The sequence below is a fragment of the Trichoderma ghanense genome, assembly GCF_004382785.1.
Source record: "Trichoderma ghanense strain CCMA-1212 chromosome Unknown scaffold_16, whole genome shotgun sequence".
NCBI lineage: Eukaryota > Fungi > Ascomycota > Sordariomycetes > Hypocreales > Hypocreaceae > Trichoderma > Trichoderma ghanense.
The window spans coordinates 237,124-253,427 of record NW_027395679.1 but is presented as its reverse complement, the minus strand read 5'-3'; the positions used below and the strand labels follow the sequence as shown (position 1 = coordinate 253,427).

The window sequence follows — 16,304 nt, the reverse complement described above, 5'->3', positions numbered from 1 at the left end:
CCTGATTGCCCGGGGTAATGTGATATAACCCATCCAGAATCCGTATTCAGACAGCCAGCTGTGTCCGGGGTGTTCTCAGCATCCATCATAGCTTGGTAGCAGATTGAAGGCTTGAAGCACACATTACCTTGCAGGATGAAGTGGCTAAAAACACCGCCCTTTTACGTATGGGCCAGTCTGGCAGCATCCAGTGTGCCTATTCTCTTTGGGTTCGTCGCGGTGTATCCAGCCGTTTGTCCAGATTAGCTAACGCTCTTTGATATCATAGCCTGGATACAGGCAGCATTGGGCCTGTGACGACGATGCCAGCGTTTCGCAAGACGTTTGGAGACTTCTCGCCCACCGTCCACGGAGTAATTGTGTCGTCGGTGCTCATATCCGGCGCCTTTACGGCGCTCGTTGCTGGGATTCTCGCTCACCGGTTCGGCCAAGTACGCATCTTCTCAATAGGATCTCTTGTCTTTGGCGTCGGGGCGGCAATCCAGTCGTCCTCTTCCGCTCTCCCCGCTTTCATCGTCGGACGACTTATTCAGGGCATAGGCGAGGGTCTCTTCGTGAGCAATGTGTGGGTGCAGGTCTCAGAAATGTCGCCAACCAGAGTCCGGGGCACGATGACTGCGTTGCCGCAGTTCAGCATCGTGGTTGGTGTTGTTGCCGGCTTCTTCATCTGCTACGGCACTTCTCGTCTCGGCCCGTCGGCGTCACTCAGCTGGCGCCTCCCGTTGGCCATCTCAGCCGTTCTCGGCTTCATGCTATCAGGCGCGTACTGGCTCGTGCCGGCCTCTCCTCGCTGGTTGTTGGCCAAAGGTCGAGTGGACGAAGCGCGTGACGTCCTCATTCGCCTTGGATTCGACGACGTCGAGCGTGATCAGCTGTTGGAGGAATCCACGGTTCAGGGCCAGGCTCAGCATTCTGGCGACGAGACCCTTTGGGAAGGCTTCAAGCAGACGTTTGTAGGGTTCAAGGAGGCCTTTTCAGCACCATTCCGTGCCCGCACCATCTTTGGCTGCTTCATCATGGGCATGCAGCAGCTGGCTGGAATTGACGGCGTCCTCTACTACGCGCCCATTCTGTTCCAAAAGGCAGGCTTGAGTGGTGAGCAGGCGTCCTTCTTGGCTTCTGGCGTCTCTGCACTGGCAATCCTGGGCGTCACCATCCCGGCCACCTTTCTGGCAGACAAATGGGGGAGAAGGACATCGAGCTTGCTGGGCGGCGTCCTGATTACAGCGCTGATGCTGTTGATGGGATCTTTGTATGCGGCTGACAAGGTGCATGCCGATAGAGGGGCTGGCAAGTGGGTGGTCATCGTGTCCATTTACCTGTTTGCCATTGTCTTCAACGGGACTTGGGCCATTGGTTTCCGCGCCTTTTTGATGGAGAGCCTGCCGAGGAAGACGAGGAGCAGCGCGTCGAGCCTTGCTCAGAGCGCCAATTGGGTATGTATCGTGATATCCTTGATCAGTTCCCTTCGCCGAGGCTCACTGCTGCAGTTCTCAAACTACCTCGTGGCCCTCATCACGCCGGTGCTCATCTCAAAGTCGACCTTCGGAGCCTACTATCTCTTCGCCTTTTCCTCCCTCCTGACCACGGTGATTGTTGCGTTGCGCATGTTCGAGACGAGAGGCCACAGCTTGGAAGAGATTGAGCAGCGCTACATCCAGAGCAGAGGAATTTCGACAGGCATGTCCTTGCCAATGATGAGGATCAGGCGAGTCCGAGCGGCCCAGTAGGTGGCTTTGTGGTGTTGCAGATAGCTGAAAGAAAGGATCAATTGTTGCCATTGAGCGACCCGCTCCCCACATGATGAATCCACAATGTGTCCGCCAGATATATGAGCTTGACATTTGAAGAATGACAAAACATTGTCCGAAATTGAAGTAGCAAAGAGTCGAGTTGATGTATCCAAAGATCGAGGTATGGGAGCACGATAGCAGGACAAGAAAGGTCATGTGACGCATCACGTGCAATGTAGCTTCTACTTTGGCCTTTGCTGTTCCCACCGGACAAGCGTTGGTACCAAGAAACCTGCAACACCAGGCTCCACTCCAATTGCAGGCTGGCCTCGAGATTCCAAAATCATCTGGAGCTTCTTTTTTCCAGCGTCTTACCATTATCAACTCGCACACTCTCACGCTTCCCCCGAGGCACCAGAGCAGCGACGACGAGGCTGAGGAACCACAGCTCTTGTCACCCCAGAACCCAAATTTTTTGAGTAAACAAGAGGAGCTGCTCTCGTAGCATCTCGTCGCCAAGATGTCGTCCAACAAGCTCGGCAAGATGGTCAGTGATCTCTCCTCTACCCGCCATCTCCATCTCGTGGAAGCGTTGACGTTGACATGGTTAGACTAACGAGACGTGATACCTTCTAGGCCGGTTACGTACGCACACACACGCCCCCGATCTTCCATGGCGTTCCTGGCCTCAGAGACAGACACTGACGAAACCCTCGCAGATCAACTACCGGATGCGCGTGACGCTGCAGGACTCGCGCCAGCTCGTCGGCCAGATGCTCGCCTACGACCGCCACATGAACCTCGTCCTGGCCGACACCGAGGAGTTCCGCCGCGTCAAGCGCAAGAACAAGTCGGCCGCTCCCGGCGGCGCAGCTGGCCAGACGGTCGTGCAGGAGGAGAAGAGAACCCTGGGTCTCGTGATTGCTCGCGGAGCTCACATCATTTCCCTGACCGTCGAGTCGCCTCCTCCCGCCGACCCTAGCGCTCGCCTGGGCAAGACCACCACCGGCGGCATCGCCTCGACCCTGCAGGCTGGCCCTGGCGTTGCTCGACCGGCCGGTCGTGGCGCCGCGGCTCCCATTTCTCTGGCTGGCCCGGCTGCTGGTGTTGGTGGAGGCGTGCCCCCTCCAGGATTTCCTTCGTTCCCCGGCGCTCCTGGTGCTCCTGGCATGCCTGGACCTCCTGGCTTTGGCGGACGAGGTGCTCGTAAGTCATTTCCCCCCCTCCCCGGAGCCATGGGCGAGAAGCATTGGTACTAATTCTCGTTCGCAGCTCCTCCTGGCTTCCCCGGCCAGTTCCCTCCTCCCGCAGGTTTCCCGGGTGCTCCAGGTTTCCCCGGCGCTCCTGGCTTCCCTCCTGGCGGCCCTCCTCCCCCGGGCTTCAACCCCCCTCCCCGACGATGAGGGGCTGTATAGAAGCTCTACTTTCTGCGATACCCACGCGCGCAAATCTAGTCCAGATATGACGTCCCGAGTAGCAAAAAGGAGATGAATATTTGTGGTCTTGTTTTAGAGAATGGGAGTATTGGCATACTTCTCTAGGAACCGTTAACTGATCAAGGGTGGCGTTTGGTGATGCTGAAAATGACACTTGGCTTGTAATTTAGCATCAACCTGGTACATTAAGCTATGAATCGGATTTGTTTTCTGACATGAGAGGCCTTTTCTCGACTGATCAAACGTGAGCTCTGGGTCTTGACTTGCCGATGCAGACCCGGCCAGATGCTTGTTCATCGTGACGAGACATGATATCAACAACAACTTTGGTAGAAACTGTATCATTGCAGCTCACATACTAGGTATTCATCCAGGTCTCTTTCTTGCATTCCGGGATACATAGATCCACGACTAATATACATCTAATTTGCACAGAGTCTTCCATATCACTCACAACTCCTTCTCTCCCAGCGCAGGCCCTCCCTTGGGAAGCCCATTGACAACAATCCGGCTCACCAAATCGCTCTGGTGCTGCTCAATCATCTCCCGCAGCACGCTCCTCTCCATGACCACCTTGCCCGTCTCCAGCAGGTCCTTGACATCCACGTCCTCCAGATCAAGAGCCCGTCCCTCCCACGGCACCTGCTCCATGGCCTCGTACAGCCTGTCCCTCCGGTCTCCCGTGACGAACAGCGTGCGGCCGTATTCTTTCCCAAGACCCAGCGTGCTCAAGACGCCGGACATGTACTTTTTCAGATACGCCTCTCGCAGGCCGTCCTTGAGGTACTTGTCCGCCACGAGCTCAAAGTCGTGCGGCATCGCCAGCTCCATGCCGTCCTCGCATATGATGAGCTCGCCGCGTCTGTACCGATAGCTCAGCGCGGTGCGCCACGCCTTGTCGTACACCTTGCGGTTCAGCCGGGTCCCAAAGTCGCGCGGGTGAGGCCCAAACGTCTTGCCGCCGCCGCGCAGGAGGGGGCTCTGCTTGCTGCCCAGACGGGCCCTGCCGGTGCCCTTTTGCGGGCGCAGCTTCCGGTGGGAGCCGTGGACGTCGTAGCGCGTCTTGGAGGAGGCGGTGCCCTGGCGGGTGTTGTCGCCCTCGTAGACGACGGCGAGGTGGAGGAGGTCGCGGCGGAGGGGGAGGTAGAGGTGCTGGACGGACCACTGCTCGAGAGACCGGGGCTCGAGGGAGGGGAAGCTGTGGATGGTGACGGGGACGGTTGAGACTGGTGGAAGAGAGAGTTAGATTGCAGGTTGGCTTTGGAGGAACAAGTTGGGAGGGTTTTTGCTGACTTGGGTTCCATGACTGGATGAGGGATTGGGCGGTTGCGGGTGGTTTCGCGGCTTCTTTGAGTGGTGCTTCGGTGGCCATTGATCGTGTGAACTGCCTGCCAAACGCAGTCGTCGCCGGCTATGTGAAGAATCAGCATCCCATCGCAGCCTATTTTCACCAAGGGAGAAACAGAAGAGTGTCTGATCTCTCGAGCTCGCAACACACCTTTGACGCAGATATCCTCAGCGCAGCCATGGCCTCGCCGAGGCACCCCATTCCCTTTGACGCCATTTTGCCCCTCAGTCTTCCAACTCGCAGCAATTCCTCTGTCTGTTTACTCTCGATCACTCTCCCTATCACTCGAATCGTACGATTGAGAGCGACAAAGAGGCAGAGATGTACCGTCGTTGGTAGTGCAAAAGATGGAAATGCCAAAAGCAAAGCGGCGTTTTCCGCCTCCGGCCGCCGAAAAAATTTAGCGGGGCTTAGTTTTGCAACTCCAAAGAGCATTTTGCATCCACCAACTAGACATTTCGATATCACGAGAACAACCATTCTCTCTCCTTCACAAAAGAACCCGCGCGCATTGCAAAAAGCAGCAACAATGTCGCGGTGTCAGGCTGTTGCCAGGCCATTGGCCCGGCAATTGCGCCAGCAATGCTCCATCCGCCCCTTCACCTCGGGCGCCGCCCGCGCCGCCGAAGTCCAGCAACAGCAGACGGCTTCGACTTCTTCCTCCTCCTCAGCACAGCCGCTGCCGAGCCCCCTCGACCTCGACCCCAACAGCGTCCTCCCCGAGTTCGAAGCGCCCCTGATCAAGGCGGGCAAGATGCCCGTCGGCTCGCGCAGGCGGCGCGTCGCCCTGCGGACCACGGCGGCCATCCCCTTCGAGCAGCTGCCCTACCAGGCCTTCCAGGAGGCGCGGGCCATCCTCGCGGCTGACCGGCAGGAGAAGGTGGCCAAGATCCGGGAGCAGCTGGGCAAGATTGCGGCGCTCGAAGCCAAGGATGCCGCGCAGGTCAAGGGCGGGGAGAAGATGAAGGAGACGAAGCTGGCGAGCCTGCGGCGGTCGGTGGAGGAGCTCAAGATTTTGGCGGATATCAACGATCCGCTGGTCAAGAAGCGTTTCGAGGACGGTCTGGGTACGGCTTCGTCTTGACTTTTCCTCACTCAATTGCAGTTATGCTGACGGATAAACAAATTCAGGAGACATGAACAAGCCCATCTACCGGCACTACGCAGAGCGCAAGTGGCGCTCCTACGACTACCGCCTCATCACCCAGCGCATCAAGCAATTCAGCATCGTCCCCGACGTCCTCCCCAAGCTCGACCCCGTCGCCGACGTCCAGCTCTTCTTCCGCCAGCAAAAGATCGCCCCCGGGCAAATCGTCAACTCCCTCGTCAGCGAGAACCCTCCCCGGCTGCGCGTCCAAGTCTTCGACGCCGGCGAGCGCCTCGTCTCCCTCGTCGTCCTCGACGCCGACGTCCCCGACGCCGAAAAGGACGCCTTCTCCAAGCGGTGCCACTTCCTCGCCGCAAACGTCCCGCTCGCCCCGACAGACACCTCCCTCCCGCTCAGCCGCATCAAGGCCGACGACCAGCTCGCCGTCCCCTGGCTCCCGCCCGCGTCCCAAAAGGGCGCCCCCTACCACCGCCTCGGCATCTACCTCCTGCAGCAGAAGCCCGGCGTGAAGCTCGACGTCGCCGCCCTCAAGCAGCTCTACGCCGCCCGCGACGGCTTCTCCCTCAAGTCCTTCCGCGACAAGTTCGACCTCGTCCCCGTGGGCTTCAACATGTTCCGCTCCGTCTGGGACGAAAACACCGCCGCCGTCATGGCCCGCCACGGCATCCCCGGCGCAGACGTCGAGTTCCGCCCAGCGCGCGTCCACAGCCTCAAGCCGCCCGTCAAGCCAAAGGGCTGGGAGGCCAAGAGGCAGGGCCCTGCGTACAGGCACCTGTGGAAGTACACCAAGCGCATCAAGGGCTTGTCGAATGCTCGCGGGTGGACCAAGAGGAGGTAAAGGACGGACGAGAGGGGTGGAAGGGGACGAGGTGGATTGTCATGATAATGTACGATATATTCTTGTCATGTGTACAAAAGAAAACCAAATGGGTGTGTTCCACTTGTTATTCGCGATGTAAAACTGCCGGGTAGACTTACTGGGTGCGGTGAGGTATGCGAGCAACGACAATGGACAGAGGGGCTCGCAACAAACGACATCACGTTTTTTGACACTTAAAGTGAGATCCATCAATTTGTAGCCGTTGTGATGAAAGAGAAGCCCAAAGTTCAACAGACAGTTGAGCATTTCTGTGTTGTTCAAAGTATGTACGATACAATACATGGACTTACAAAACTACCTAAGGGGGGGTATGTTCAGGATTAAGGTAGCTGAGGTATGTGTTCCTCCTTACAGAGCCTGCAATTGCTCCGATTGTCTTTGTGCAGCGTCAACAAGGAATAATGATATTATCCACCCGTATGGATTTTCATTTTCGACCCCGCAACTCCGTTGAGCAAAGACTGACTTGAGGTCCGATAGCGAGTCATGTATGTCAAAGGCCGGCCAGCCCAGAGCTCATCATGAAAGCTCCTTGACCGTGCCTTGCTCCAAGTCCCATTGTTATGACGTGACCATCGCCATGTCCATGTCTCTCGTCAAAATGTCCGAGAAGATGCTGTAGTTTGGAGTTGCCCAGCATAAGTTGACAATGCGTGCACTGTGGCGCGCAAGATACTCCATGTCCCATTACTCTCCTCTTTGTAGAGATTCTCTTGGGCCTCGAATCTCCTGTCACGGCCTTTGACTACCACGTAAGGTGTCTCGTTGGAAGCTCGCTACTAGACAGCGTCGCCCGATAACAGCTCCTCGGGCATGTAGTCAAGGTTGATGCCCTCATGCTTGGACACGGGCGACTCCAGATTGGAGGTCTGTGATTCTGACGGCGAGGGCAGGGTGCACGACTCGGCAGCTGCAGGTTCTATGAGCCTGGTTAGTATACACGCCTGTACTTTACAATAAGTTGCCAGCGAGAAACTCACCAGGGAGCGCCGTGGAGGGGCGCCGCTCAGGAGCAGAGGCGGAAGCAGACGCGGCGGCAGAGCCAGAGGCGGCAGCAGCAGCGGGGGGGTCCATGCACCGCTCAACATAACGGAGAGCTTCCTTTTCAATCCAGAAATTGATGTTGGGGTCGTTGCACGCCGCATGCGCCATGAGCTGGTTCTTGATGCGAGTCACCTCGTCGAGCAGCGTCAGGTACTCGAGGCGCAGGTTGGTGTGACGGATCTCCATGCCCGACTTGGTCTCCTCCAGCTCCATGACCCATTCCTTCTTCTTCTGGCGGCACTTGGACGCGGCGATGCGGTTGCGCTCCAGATTCTTAGTGCGCTGCGCCGTGTCCTCCCTCTTTGCCGCGGGTCCTCGGCGTGCCAGCTTCCGCTTGGGCAGCGGCAGCGTCTGCTGCTGTTGCTGGGGCTCCTGCTTGATCTTGGTGGACTGAGTGGAAGCCGCCGTCTTCTGCCTCTTGGGCCGGGGCTGGGCCTCGGCGGGCGCTGCATCGGCATTCTGGGCTGCGGCCTTTCTCGTCCTTGTCATCATGGTGCTGGAGTTTGTGGTGGATGCGTCTGTGCTTGGTTTGGCGCTGTCTGCGTTTGCGGCTGCTGGAGTGTCTGTGGTCTTGGTAGTGCTTGTGGCTGTTGTTGATGCTGCATCCGGCTTGGTCTTGGTGGGCTGGCTGCTCGGTCTCTTGGTGTTGTGGCTGCTGCTCGCGATGGCGGCCCTGGTGCTCACCTCATGAGGGGCAACGGTGCTGTCGATGCTGCCGATGCTGCTCCTGTGGTCGCCGAAATACTCAATGGAGCTCCCCGGCGACAGCAGCGGCACGGATTGGGGCGTTGTGAAGTGCGAGTCTGGCGGGGTGGTTCCGTACGGCGACAGCGTCAGACCGGGATCGACGGCAATTGGGTCGAGGCCCGCATCGACGGAGAAGTCAAAGGGGAAGCCCGTGATGTTATCGTGGATGCCCAGGCCGTATTCGCCAAACAGATCGTCGCCCATGGCCGCTTCCTTCTTGTCGATGGCGAGCGGGAAGAACACCGGCGACTGGACGACGGGGAAAGGCATCAGGTCGTCTAAGTGAGTCTTGCCGTCGGACAGCCCAATGAGGGGATCGTGGAAATGGGAGCTCTCCAAGCCGCTGCGGGGCCGTTGCACGGCACCCGAGGATCAAGGACCAGGGGAGGGATCAGGGGGGGGCTGATCCGGGTCTGGGGAGGGGAAGCGCTGAAGCTGGTGGCTTCTCGGGTGAAGCGGGTGGAGCTGGGCAGACAGGGTCGATCGCCCGACTTGCCAGGCACAAGGAACAGAGAGAGGAGAAGAAGCGAGGAGAAGGAGAGGAAGAAGAGCGTCGATCCGGGCGAAGGGTGAAGGAGGTGATCAATCCAGGAGCTGTTGGACCTGAGCTGGAAAAAAAAAAAAGCGCTGATCGGATTGGTAAAGAGGAGGAGGAAGACAGCCGATTTGATGATCCGTTCGTTCTTGTTGGAAGCCGACAGGGAGGGAGGAGGAGCAGGAGGGGTAGGAGGTGGAAGAGGTGCAAGGACGGCAGAGAAGCGAGGGGCAGGCGGTTGGTGATAAGAGGCGGGAGCCGACTGCTTGATTCACGGCGCCCGCAGCTCACCAGAAGCTTGGGCACCTACTACTCGATCGTGGAAGTCGATTGAATACCTGACAAGGCGCGGTACCTACTGCCTACATGCACCTGCACATGCAGGTGGTGGTAGGTCGAGGTACTGGACGATATAGGACTGATTGCTACTAGCTACCTATGCACAGCAGCTGTAGCAAGCAATAATGAGGTGATGCCGGGCGAGGAAAACAGAGCTGAGGATTGCACGACCCAATCAAGCTCTCAGGTTCGGGACAGGGTATAGCACCAGCTGTCGAGGCTGTAGTAGAGCGGCTCGAAAGCGGGAGAAAGCATTGGACTAGAGAGGAGATGGGAGAGAAAGGAGACAGAGAAGAAGAACAAAAAGAAGAAGAAGGGAAGAAGAAGAAATAGAAATAGAAATAGAAACAGAAACAGAAATAGAAAAAAAAAAAAAAAAAAANAAAAAAAAAAAAAAAAAAAAAAAAAAAAAAAAAAAAAAAAAAAAAAAAAAAAAAAAAAAAAAAAAAAAAAAAAAAAAAAAAAAAAAAAAAAAAAAAAAAAAAAAAACGCACATCCGGCGATGCAGCATAACGCACAATGCAGACGGGCAAAAGCAGCGGACCAATCCAGGTCGGCAGCGAGAAGGACGCTATATAAGCAAGGGAACAGTGGAGGCTGGAGCCCCTTCGGCAAGGCAAGGGACGTCCATCGATTCTCATGATGCTGCTGCCACCAGATAGTTAGTATCCAAGTAGAAGGCCCTAAAAGGGCAAAGGCAGATGCCCGCAACCGATTGTGCCGGTGCGCCTCCAAAGCATGTTTCCTGCCTATAGCAACTAGATATTCCGCGAGGTGCCATATGGCCAAGTTAGCCGGAGTAAATCTTACGGCTCTGTCGTCGAGCAATTAGCCTTTGGCACGGAACGGAGGTGCGGGCAAACGCTTGCGTGACTGAGGGAGCCGGACGCCACAAAGAGCGAGCAGGTTTTGGCACTGTTGCTTCCCTGTGTTTGGCATTCCCGGGCTTCCAGTTGTTGGGATCGAGGCCTAGGAGAAGAATAGTCATGCCTCGCGTTGGGGCCTCGTTGCGTGTATCGTTGCTGGTGGCTTTGAGCTGAAGCTATCAACATCACATGCCCTTCTTTGCTTGTTGATGATCAGTACATACCTTACCTACTATACTTGATCCACCATGTATAAGGCATCTGTATCCACAAGCCAGAGCGTCGGGTAACAAGAGCCACAGTCAGCTTCTGTGACAAACACTCAATTGGAAGCCAAGCTAATACGCATGATGAAGCTTCCCGTTTCATGTTCCTGTTGCCTCGGCCCCCCTTTGTGCCCCCAGCAGGTTCCCTCTTTGTTCTTTGCGCAACACTCATCCCGATTCCAGGTTTGACTGCATGTTTGTTGTGTGCTCCCGTGGTTTGTGTCCTCCTACATCGTGTAGGTATGGAATACTACCAGACAAACAAAGAGAACACATGCCGGAAATGCTCTGCCGCGGCCTTGTACGGAACCTTGGGAACATGAACCATGAGGGTGTGGGCACGTCGGCCAGCGGGTTCCCCTTTAGGGCGATCGCGATGCCGGCCTGCGATCCACGGCCAGGTCCTCGATGTCCGGTGAGTACCTGCAGCAGGGGTACCTCGCAGGTCGCCGCAGGAGCATCTAGAGTATTCTAAGGGTATCTGCCGACAGCGAACCGATAGGTAGCTGCGCTGGTATAGTCAACTTGGAGGTTGTTTGCTATTGGTGGCGCAAAGCTCGAATCGATCTGGTCAAGTCAAGGTGCACGCTGGCACGAGGCGGCCCTGGCCACGCACGCAAAAGGCGACCTCTTCAGTACGCGACGTCTACTGCGTCTGTACCTGCCACCGACGAACCGTTCCGACAGCTCCAGCTCCAGTGGAGTCTCACCGGTGAGCCTACAGCGCAGACGGGCTCCCTCCGCAGCCCCCAAGAAACCCCCCCTACGGGGCACGCAGTCCACTAACAGCCCGCTGCCAACGGGGCTGCAGGTGCCGTTTGCAGTGCGCGACAACCCAACCTCTGCTGGACCTTGGACCAAAGGGGCTGTGCTGTGCCTCTCCCTCAAGCCTCAAGCCACACAGCATTTCCGCCACCCAACCGACCCGGATCTCGAACTCAAGCTGCTCGTCCTTCTCGGACCGTCTCTCGACTCCTTCAGCAGCTGCACCAATTCCCACAGATCGAATTCCAGTCGCCGTCCCGCAGACGCCCATCCCACTTCCCGTTAGATTGCGGCCCAACTGGCTGCTCGTATGGACACGCAGAGCTACTGAGTGCTAGCAAAGCATGGACACGAAACCCGAAGCCAAAGAGCCCGGCTAGAGACAAGACGAGAGACAAAAGACAGACTGTCTGGGTCCAAGAGCTGCAGCTTCGACACGACAAAGAGCTCCGTGCCAGGCGGATATAACCCCAGCCAGAGCGAACAAATGGAACTCCCTCGTCGCTCATCCGCATGAGATTCAGTTCCCCGCCCGTCCGTCGGGCAACAATCTGGCATCAAATCAGAGGCGTCGCCAGCGTCGCACCCTAGGCTGCTTTGTGCTTGCATCCCACGGCTTCTGCAGCAGCGCTGCTGCATCCGCGCAACAACGCTTTGACACGCACGCTCCATGCCTGTGCCTTGGTTTGATGCATCCCGTCGGTCCTCATTGGCCGCTGCTGGCCGTGTCCACGTACCACAAAGGCTTGGTCCGGCTCGCCGCACAAGGCATGGCTCCCCTGGCCATCCGGGCGGATGCCTGGGGGGAGCTGCTCAGTGCTGTGGCAGCAGGCAAACTCTAACCATGACCAGTCGATTAGCATGTCTGCCATCTGGCGCCGTCCTCTTGGCTGGATAGAGAAGGCCTAAGGAAGAGGCTTTGGTTCAGCAACTTGGCCAGTGTTCTTCGGCCTAGCTGCTCTTCTTCCCTCTCGTCTCGTCTCGTCTTCGCCTCTCTGGGCCGCTAGACAGCTCCGGCAAAGTTAAACTTGGCGGGCGTTCCTGGAGCTGGAGCTGAGCTGAAAGCGAAAACCGAGACATGCCACAAGCTCCTCCGGCCGATGGACCAGTAGCCCCAGTGCCGTTGTCTTAGTGCACACCCGCAGCGTTGCAGCACGCCGCCAGCTAGCATCGTCGTGTCTCGGCCACGCAGCTGCGAAGGGTATGGGCGCCCTCTCGGTCTCTCGGTAGGCCAGCCCAAGCCAAGCCAGCCTCGCCAACCACCACGGGGGAGGCGAATTCCCCCCGGAGAACGAGGTTTTGGCCGTTCGTCCCCAGGACCATGGAACCAGTCGAGCAGACCCGAGGTGCAGATCATGGCGAGGGCGTAACGACGTCTGGTTAGCTGACCAGGCCGGCGGGAGCTGGTGATTCGCACGCAGCAGTAACGCGACGGACGGTCAGTCCATCATACCACTTTTGGCTCCCTTCCCTCCCATGGATAAATTCGACTTTCCCATCAGCTAATTCCGGACTATTGCAGCTCTAGCTTGCACGGTAACAGGTCGCGATGACAGCTCGATCGATAGAAGCGAGCTGGCAAGGCATGCAGGCGTCTCTAACCCCTCCACCAGCTTTGGACCATGTCGGTTGTACTTTCACGTGCAGAATCCAATGGCGAACAGCTTCAATCCAACGTTCTAGACACTCAGCCATCTGCAGAGCATCAGTCATTTATAGCCAGAGACGCCTTGGCAATTCGCCAAACTCGCCATTTCTATGAGAAGACCAGAACAGATTGAACTTAATAGTACACCCGACCATGAAGCCGACGAAAGGAACGCAGGACAAATAGCATTCTATAGGCATGCTTCCACGTAAGCCAAGGCTTCTCTGCTCTCCATAGCAGAGACACAAGCCGCAGCAACAGCCACGCCGACTTCGCTCCGTCCCTGTTGTTGCACCTCGTTCTACACCGTCCCATCCCGTCTCTTGCATGCCACATTCCCGGTGTTGCGCTGGACAGCATTCCGGTTCTTTTGCGAGAACAAGCCTGTTGTGGCTCTCGCCGGGAAGCTTCTCGCCAGCTGTTCCGGAGGACGGCAAAGCAGATGGCGAGACAACAAAGAGTTTAAGGAAAAAACAGGTATTGCATGTAAGAGAAATCCAATGCCGTCCCGCCGGCTCAGTGCCTGGCGCACAGTCGGCGCAAGTGCTACCTAAACGTTATCAAAGGAGGGCACCAATCATGTGGCCGCGACGAGACGCAGGTCTGCGGGAGTTTAGTGCCGTCGGGCAACGAGATGGAGTGCGAACATGAAGCTTCGGGCAAGATGCCCGGGTAAGCATGAGCTTGCATGGCCTTGACAGCAGCTTGGGGGGCGTGGCAGATTGGCTACCTTGGATGGTTCGGACAGCCAGTGGTTTGCAGACAGGTGTCGAGGGTGATGTTTCTACGTGGGTGCGTGCCATGCAATCATCTACATCTCTTGTTGAATGGAAGAAGTTGATTGATTGGCATCATGTAAGTGAAAGAGGACGAGGCCCTGGATGGCCCGGATATCAGCATCGTCTTCTCGCATCAGCGCCTGTCAACAGCCATGCCCGGCCTGTCTCATCCCTGCCCGGGCCATGATCTGCAGCACCATGTTGGAGAACCGCGCCGTCGGTGACGGATCCTTGGCCGTGGGATAAGCCAGGCGAGGGAGGCCGGCGGATGCCATTGGCCGCGATGGCCGTTGGCGTGTACTGTATATGTGTCGGTTCGCTTTGATTGACCTGCTGAAGAGCTTACAGCAAAGCTTTGGAGCAGTAGACTTGAATTGGGGGCCTTGAAGGGTGAGATTGATGGTGGACGATCACTGCTTTGATTCTAAAGTGATGGACCGTGCCACAATGTACAGATCCGCACAGAGAAGACAGACAGACAGAGAGAGTCTGAGACAGTGCGGAAGATGAATCAGCAGAAGAAAGCCGCAGCACGTGACGGAGCATGTCGTGTCACCTGATCTCGCGATGCCGCCCCACGCCGACCGCGACTCACACAAACCTCGTGTAACGCGCACTGAGGGGCCATCAGCACCGATTCATTTTCTCTTTCAAATCACGATAATCATCGTATCTTTTGCATTCTTGATCTCGGTCGATACAGTCAAGACGACACACTCGCGTTGGAATACAGCACATACAAAGAAGAAGAGGAAGAAGAAAAGCAAATAGAAGAAGCCAAAGAACAGCATCATGTCTGAGCAAATGTCCGCCCCCCGCATCACGGCGTCGTACCTCGACAGCTTCGTCGGGCGCGTCGTCACGATTGTCGGCACGGTGACGCAGCTGCGCGGGGATCAGGCGACGATTGACGCCGATGGGATTGTCACCATCTTGTTGAACCGGGTGTGTTTCCCCCCTTTCTCTCTCTCTCAGAGTCCCCTCGTGACAAGGTATCCTTGGAGTTTGTTACTGACTTGTTTTTGGGGGGTTGAATACAGGAGGCTCACCTTGTGAATGGGAATGCGGCGCAGATTATCGGCAAGGTCAATCCTGACTTGTCCATCAAGGCGTTGAGTACCCGCGATGTCGGTCCTGGCGTCGGTACGTCTACCCATCTTATCCCTCCTCGAACCCTTCTTCCTCTCCTTCAAAGGATGATGGCTTCTCCCTTCGACAAGATGAAACTCCTAGGAGATATATATATATGCTAAACCCAACACAGACATGACCCTCTGCTCCGCCGTCGCAGAACTTACTCACCGCCACAAGGAAATCTTCGTCTCCGACAACTGACGGGTTCCGCCGGCCCATGGCGCGCGCAACAGCAGCAGCAACATCAAGTACGGCAACGAGCCTCAGCACCAACCGCACATTGCCATGGTCTGGCCCGCAGCTGAACCCGTTCGAACATCGCCCCCCATTTTTGAATCGTCTCCGTCACCATCGTCGCCTTCGCCTTCTGCGTCCTCTTCAGAGTCTTTGCCATTGCTAGCATCTTCGTTTCAACAAAACCAGCAATATCACCGCCGCCAATCCACCAATCGCCCTCCTCAGCATCACAACATCCCACCAACCAGTCCGAGTCCCAGTCCGAGCCAAACAACCCAAGACTGGCACCACCTCCGCCAACAGCACTGGCTCGACCGCATCCCCTACGACCTTCCCCCGCAGCACCCGCTCCTCGAGCAGCTATCCTCCCAGTCCGCATCATCCTCGATCCCGTCCACAGCCCCCATGCCCCGCGGCTTCGTCAACATGCCGGGATCGTACTACTCCCGCTCAAACTCGCCTTCTGCCGAAGAACAAGCCACGTTCCGCCTCGCGCACGACTTGTCCTCCCCTCCTCCGTCTCAGCAACCTACCGATTCTTCTTCCAACCACAAGAACAGAATCCTCTCCCCACCACCATCCTCCTCCTCACCCATACAAGACCCCTTTCCCACGATGCCCTCAGCCCAACCTCGTCCCTTCATGCCCCATCACTCATCTTCATATGAACGATCCCCCCCTCCATTCACAAACATATCCCCCTCCACACAACCAGCAACCCCCCTCCCCTCCCCACCACCCTCCCAACACGAACAACAACAACAACAACGTCACCTGCATCACCGTCCTACATCTCCCATCTCCCTCGCAGACTCTCAGCCTACCCTCCGTCAAGGCATCGCTTCAAGACAAGATTCCGAGACTTCATCGCCAATGAGTCCCATCCCACGACCTCAAGTCATGAGCCACACCTATATCCATAGCCGCAGCCCTGGCCATGGCCTTGCTCGCAGTGGAAGTGGAAGCGCAAGCGGAAGAAGCACCGAAAACGAAAATGGCAACAGGCGATACCCACGTAGCACCCCCGCCGAAGATACCGAGGCGCAGGCGCTCAGCGCCGTCGTGGAGGGCATAGGCAGGATGCAAGTCAACATGAACCTGGACCAGGCGGGCAGATGGAGGATTGCTCGTCGGGCTGACGCGCCCTGGTAGCATCAGGGGACGACGGCGACGGCGGCGCGGCGAAGCGGGAGCCCGCGGAGAGAGATTAGGAGCGTGCACGACTGGCTCAGAGACCTTGACAAGTTCAAGCCATCGGTCAAGGTTGTACAAAGGCGATAGTGAACAAAACACACATAAGATAGTCTAGTCCCCCTTGAAACGAATATCATGATTTTCATTGCCTATCCTAAAACTACTGCTACCAGAAGAAACACCTTGTTCCTTTTCATGTTTCTTGTTTTACCTGCTACAACATGATGGCTTTTTTTTTTCCCATG

The 16,304-nt window shown here is 56.8% G+C and overlaps 7 protein-coding genes across 7 annotated transcripts; 5 read left to right on the top strand and 2 right to left on the bottom strand.

Annotated features, from left to right (window-relative positions):
- Nucleotides 1-35: 35 nt before the first annotated feature.
- CCMA1212_009354 (High-affinity glucose transporter) lies at nucleotides 36-3,136 on the top strand (the record flags this gene model as incomplete). The annotated part of the gene is made up of 7 exons (XM_073706441.1): nucleotides 36-209; nucleotides 269-1,436; nucleotides 1,491-1,726; nucleotides 1,887-1,914; nucleotides 2,239-2,280; nucleotides 2,453-2,939; nucleotides 3,006-3,136. The coding sequence occupies exons 1-7, from the start codon at nucleotides 136-138 to the stop codon at nucleotides 3,134-3,136; spliced, it is 2,166 nt and encodes a 721-aa protein (XP_073555101.1). The 5' UTR covers nucleotides 36-135.
- A 483-nt stretch (nucleotides 3,137-3,619) lies between these two features.
- CCMA1212_009353 (54S ribosomal protein yml6) lies at nucleotides 3,620-4,733 on the bottom strand (the record flags this gene model as incomplete). Its single annotated transcript, XM_073706440.1, has 3 exons — nucleotides 3,620-4,395; nucleotides 4,463-4,580; nucleotides 4,668-4,733. The coding sequence occupies 3 exons, from the start codon at nucleotides 4,731-4,733 to the stop codon at nucleotides 3,620-3,622; spliced, it is 960 nt and encodes a 319-aa protein (XP_073555095.1).
- A 313-nt stretch (nucleotides 4,734-5,046) lies between these two features.
- CCMA1212_009352 (uncharacterized protein) lies at nucleotides 5,047-6,463 on the top strand (the record flags this gene model as incomplete). Its single annotated transcript, XM_073706439.1, has 2 exons — nucleotides 5,047-5,584; nucleotides 5,649-6,463. The coding sequence occupies 2 exons, from the start codon at nucleotides 5,047-5,049 to the stop codon at nucleotides 6,461-6,463; spliced, it is 1,353 nt and encodes a 450-aa protein (XP_073555096.1).
- An 821-nt stretch (nucleotides 6,464-7,284) lies between these two features.
- CCMA1212_009351 (Transcription factor atf21) lies at nucleotides 7,285-8,566 on the bottom strand (the record flags this gene model as incomplete). The annotated part of the gene is made up of 2 exons (XM_073706438.1): nucleotides 7,285-7,424; nucleotides 7,486-8,566. 2 exons carry the CDS (start codon nucleotides 8,564-8,566, stop codon nucleotides 7,285-7,287), a joined length of 1,221 nt encoding a protein of 406 aa, XP_073555097.1.
- A 2,144-nt stretch (nucleotides 8,567-10,710) lies between these two features.
- CCMA1212_009350 (uncharacterized protein) lies at nucleotides 10,711-11,088 on the top strand (the record flags this gene model as incomplete). The annotated part of the gene is made up of 2 exons (XM_073706437.1): nucleotides 10,711-10,717; nucleotides 10,823-11,088. The coding sequence occupies 2 exons, from the start codon at nucleotides 10,711-10,713 to the stop codon at nucleotides 11,086-11,088; spliced, it is 273 nt and encodes a 90-aa protein (XP_073555098.1).
- A 3,198-nt stretch (nucleotides 11,089-14,286) lies between these two features.
- Nucleotides 14,287-14,829, top strand: CCMA1212_009349 (uncharacterized protein; the record flags this gene model as incomplete). The annotated part of the gene is made up of 3 exons (XM_073706436.1): nucleotides 14,287-14,439; nucleotides 14,535-14,637; nucleotides 14,759-14,829. 3 exons carry the CDS (start codon nucleotides 14,287-14,289, stop codon nucleotides 14,827-14,829), a joined length of 327 nt encoding a protein of 108 aa, XP_073554989.1.
- An 84-nt stretch (nucleotides 14,830-14,913) lies between these two features.
- On the top strand, nucleotides 14,914-16,017 carry CCMA1212_009348 (uncharacterized protein; the record flags this gene model as incomplete). Its single annotated transcript, XM_073706435.1, has 1 exon — nucleotides 14,914-16,017. One exon carries the CDS (start codon nucleotides 14,914-14,916, stop codon nucleotides 16,015-16,017), a length of 1,104 nt encoding a protein of 367 aa, XP_073554988.1.
- Between the last annotated feature and the right edge of the window lie 287 nt (nucleotides 16,018-16,304).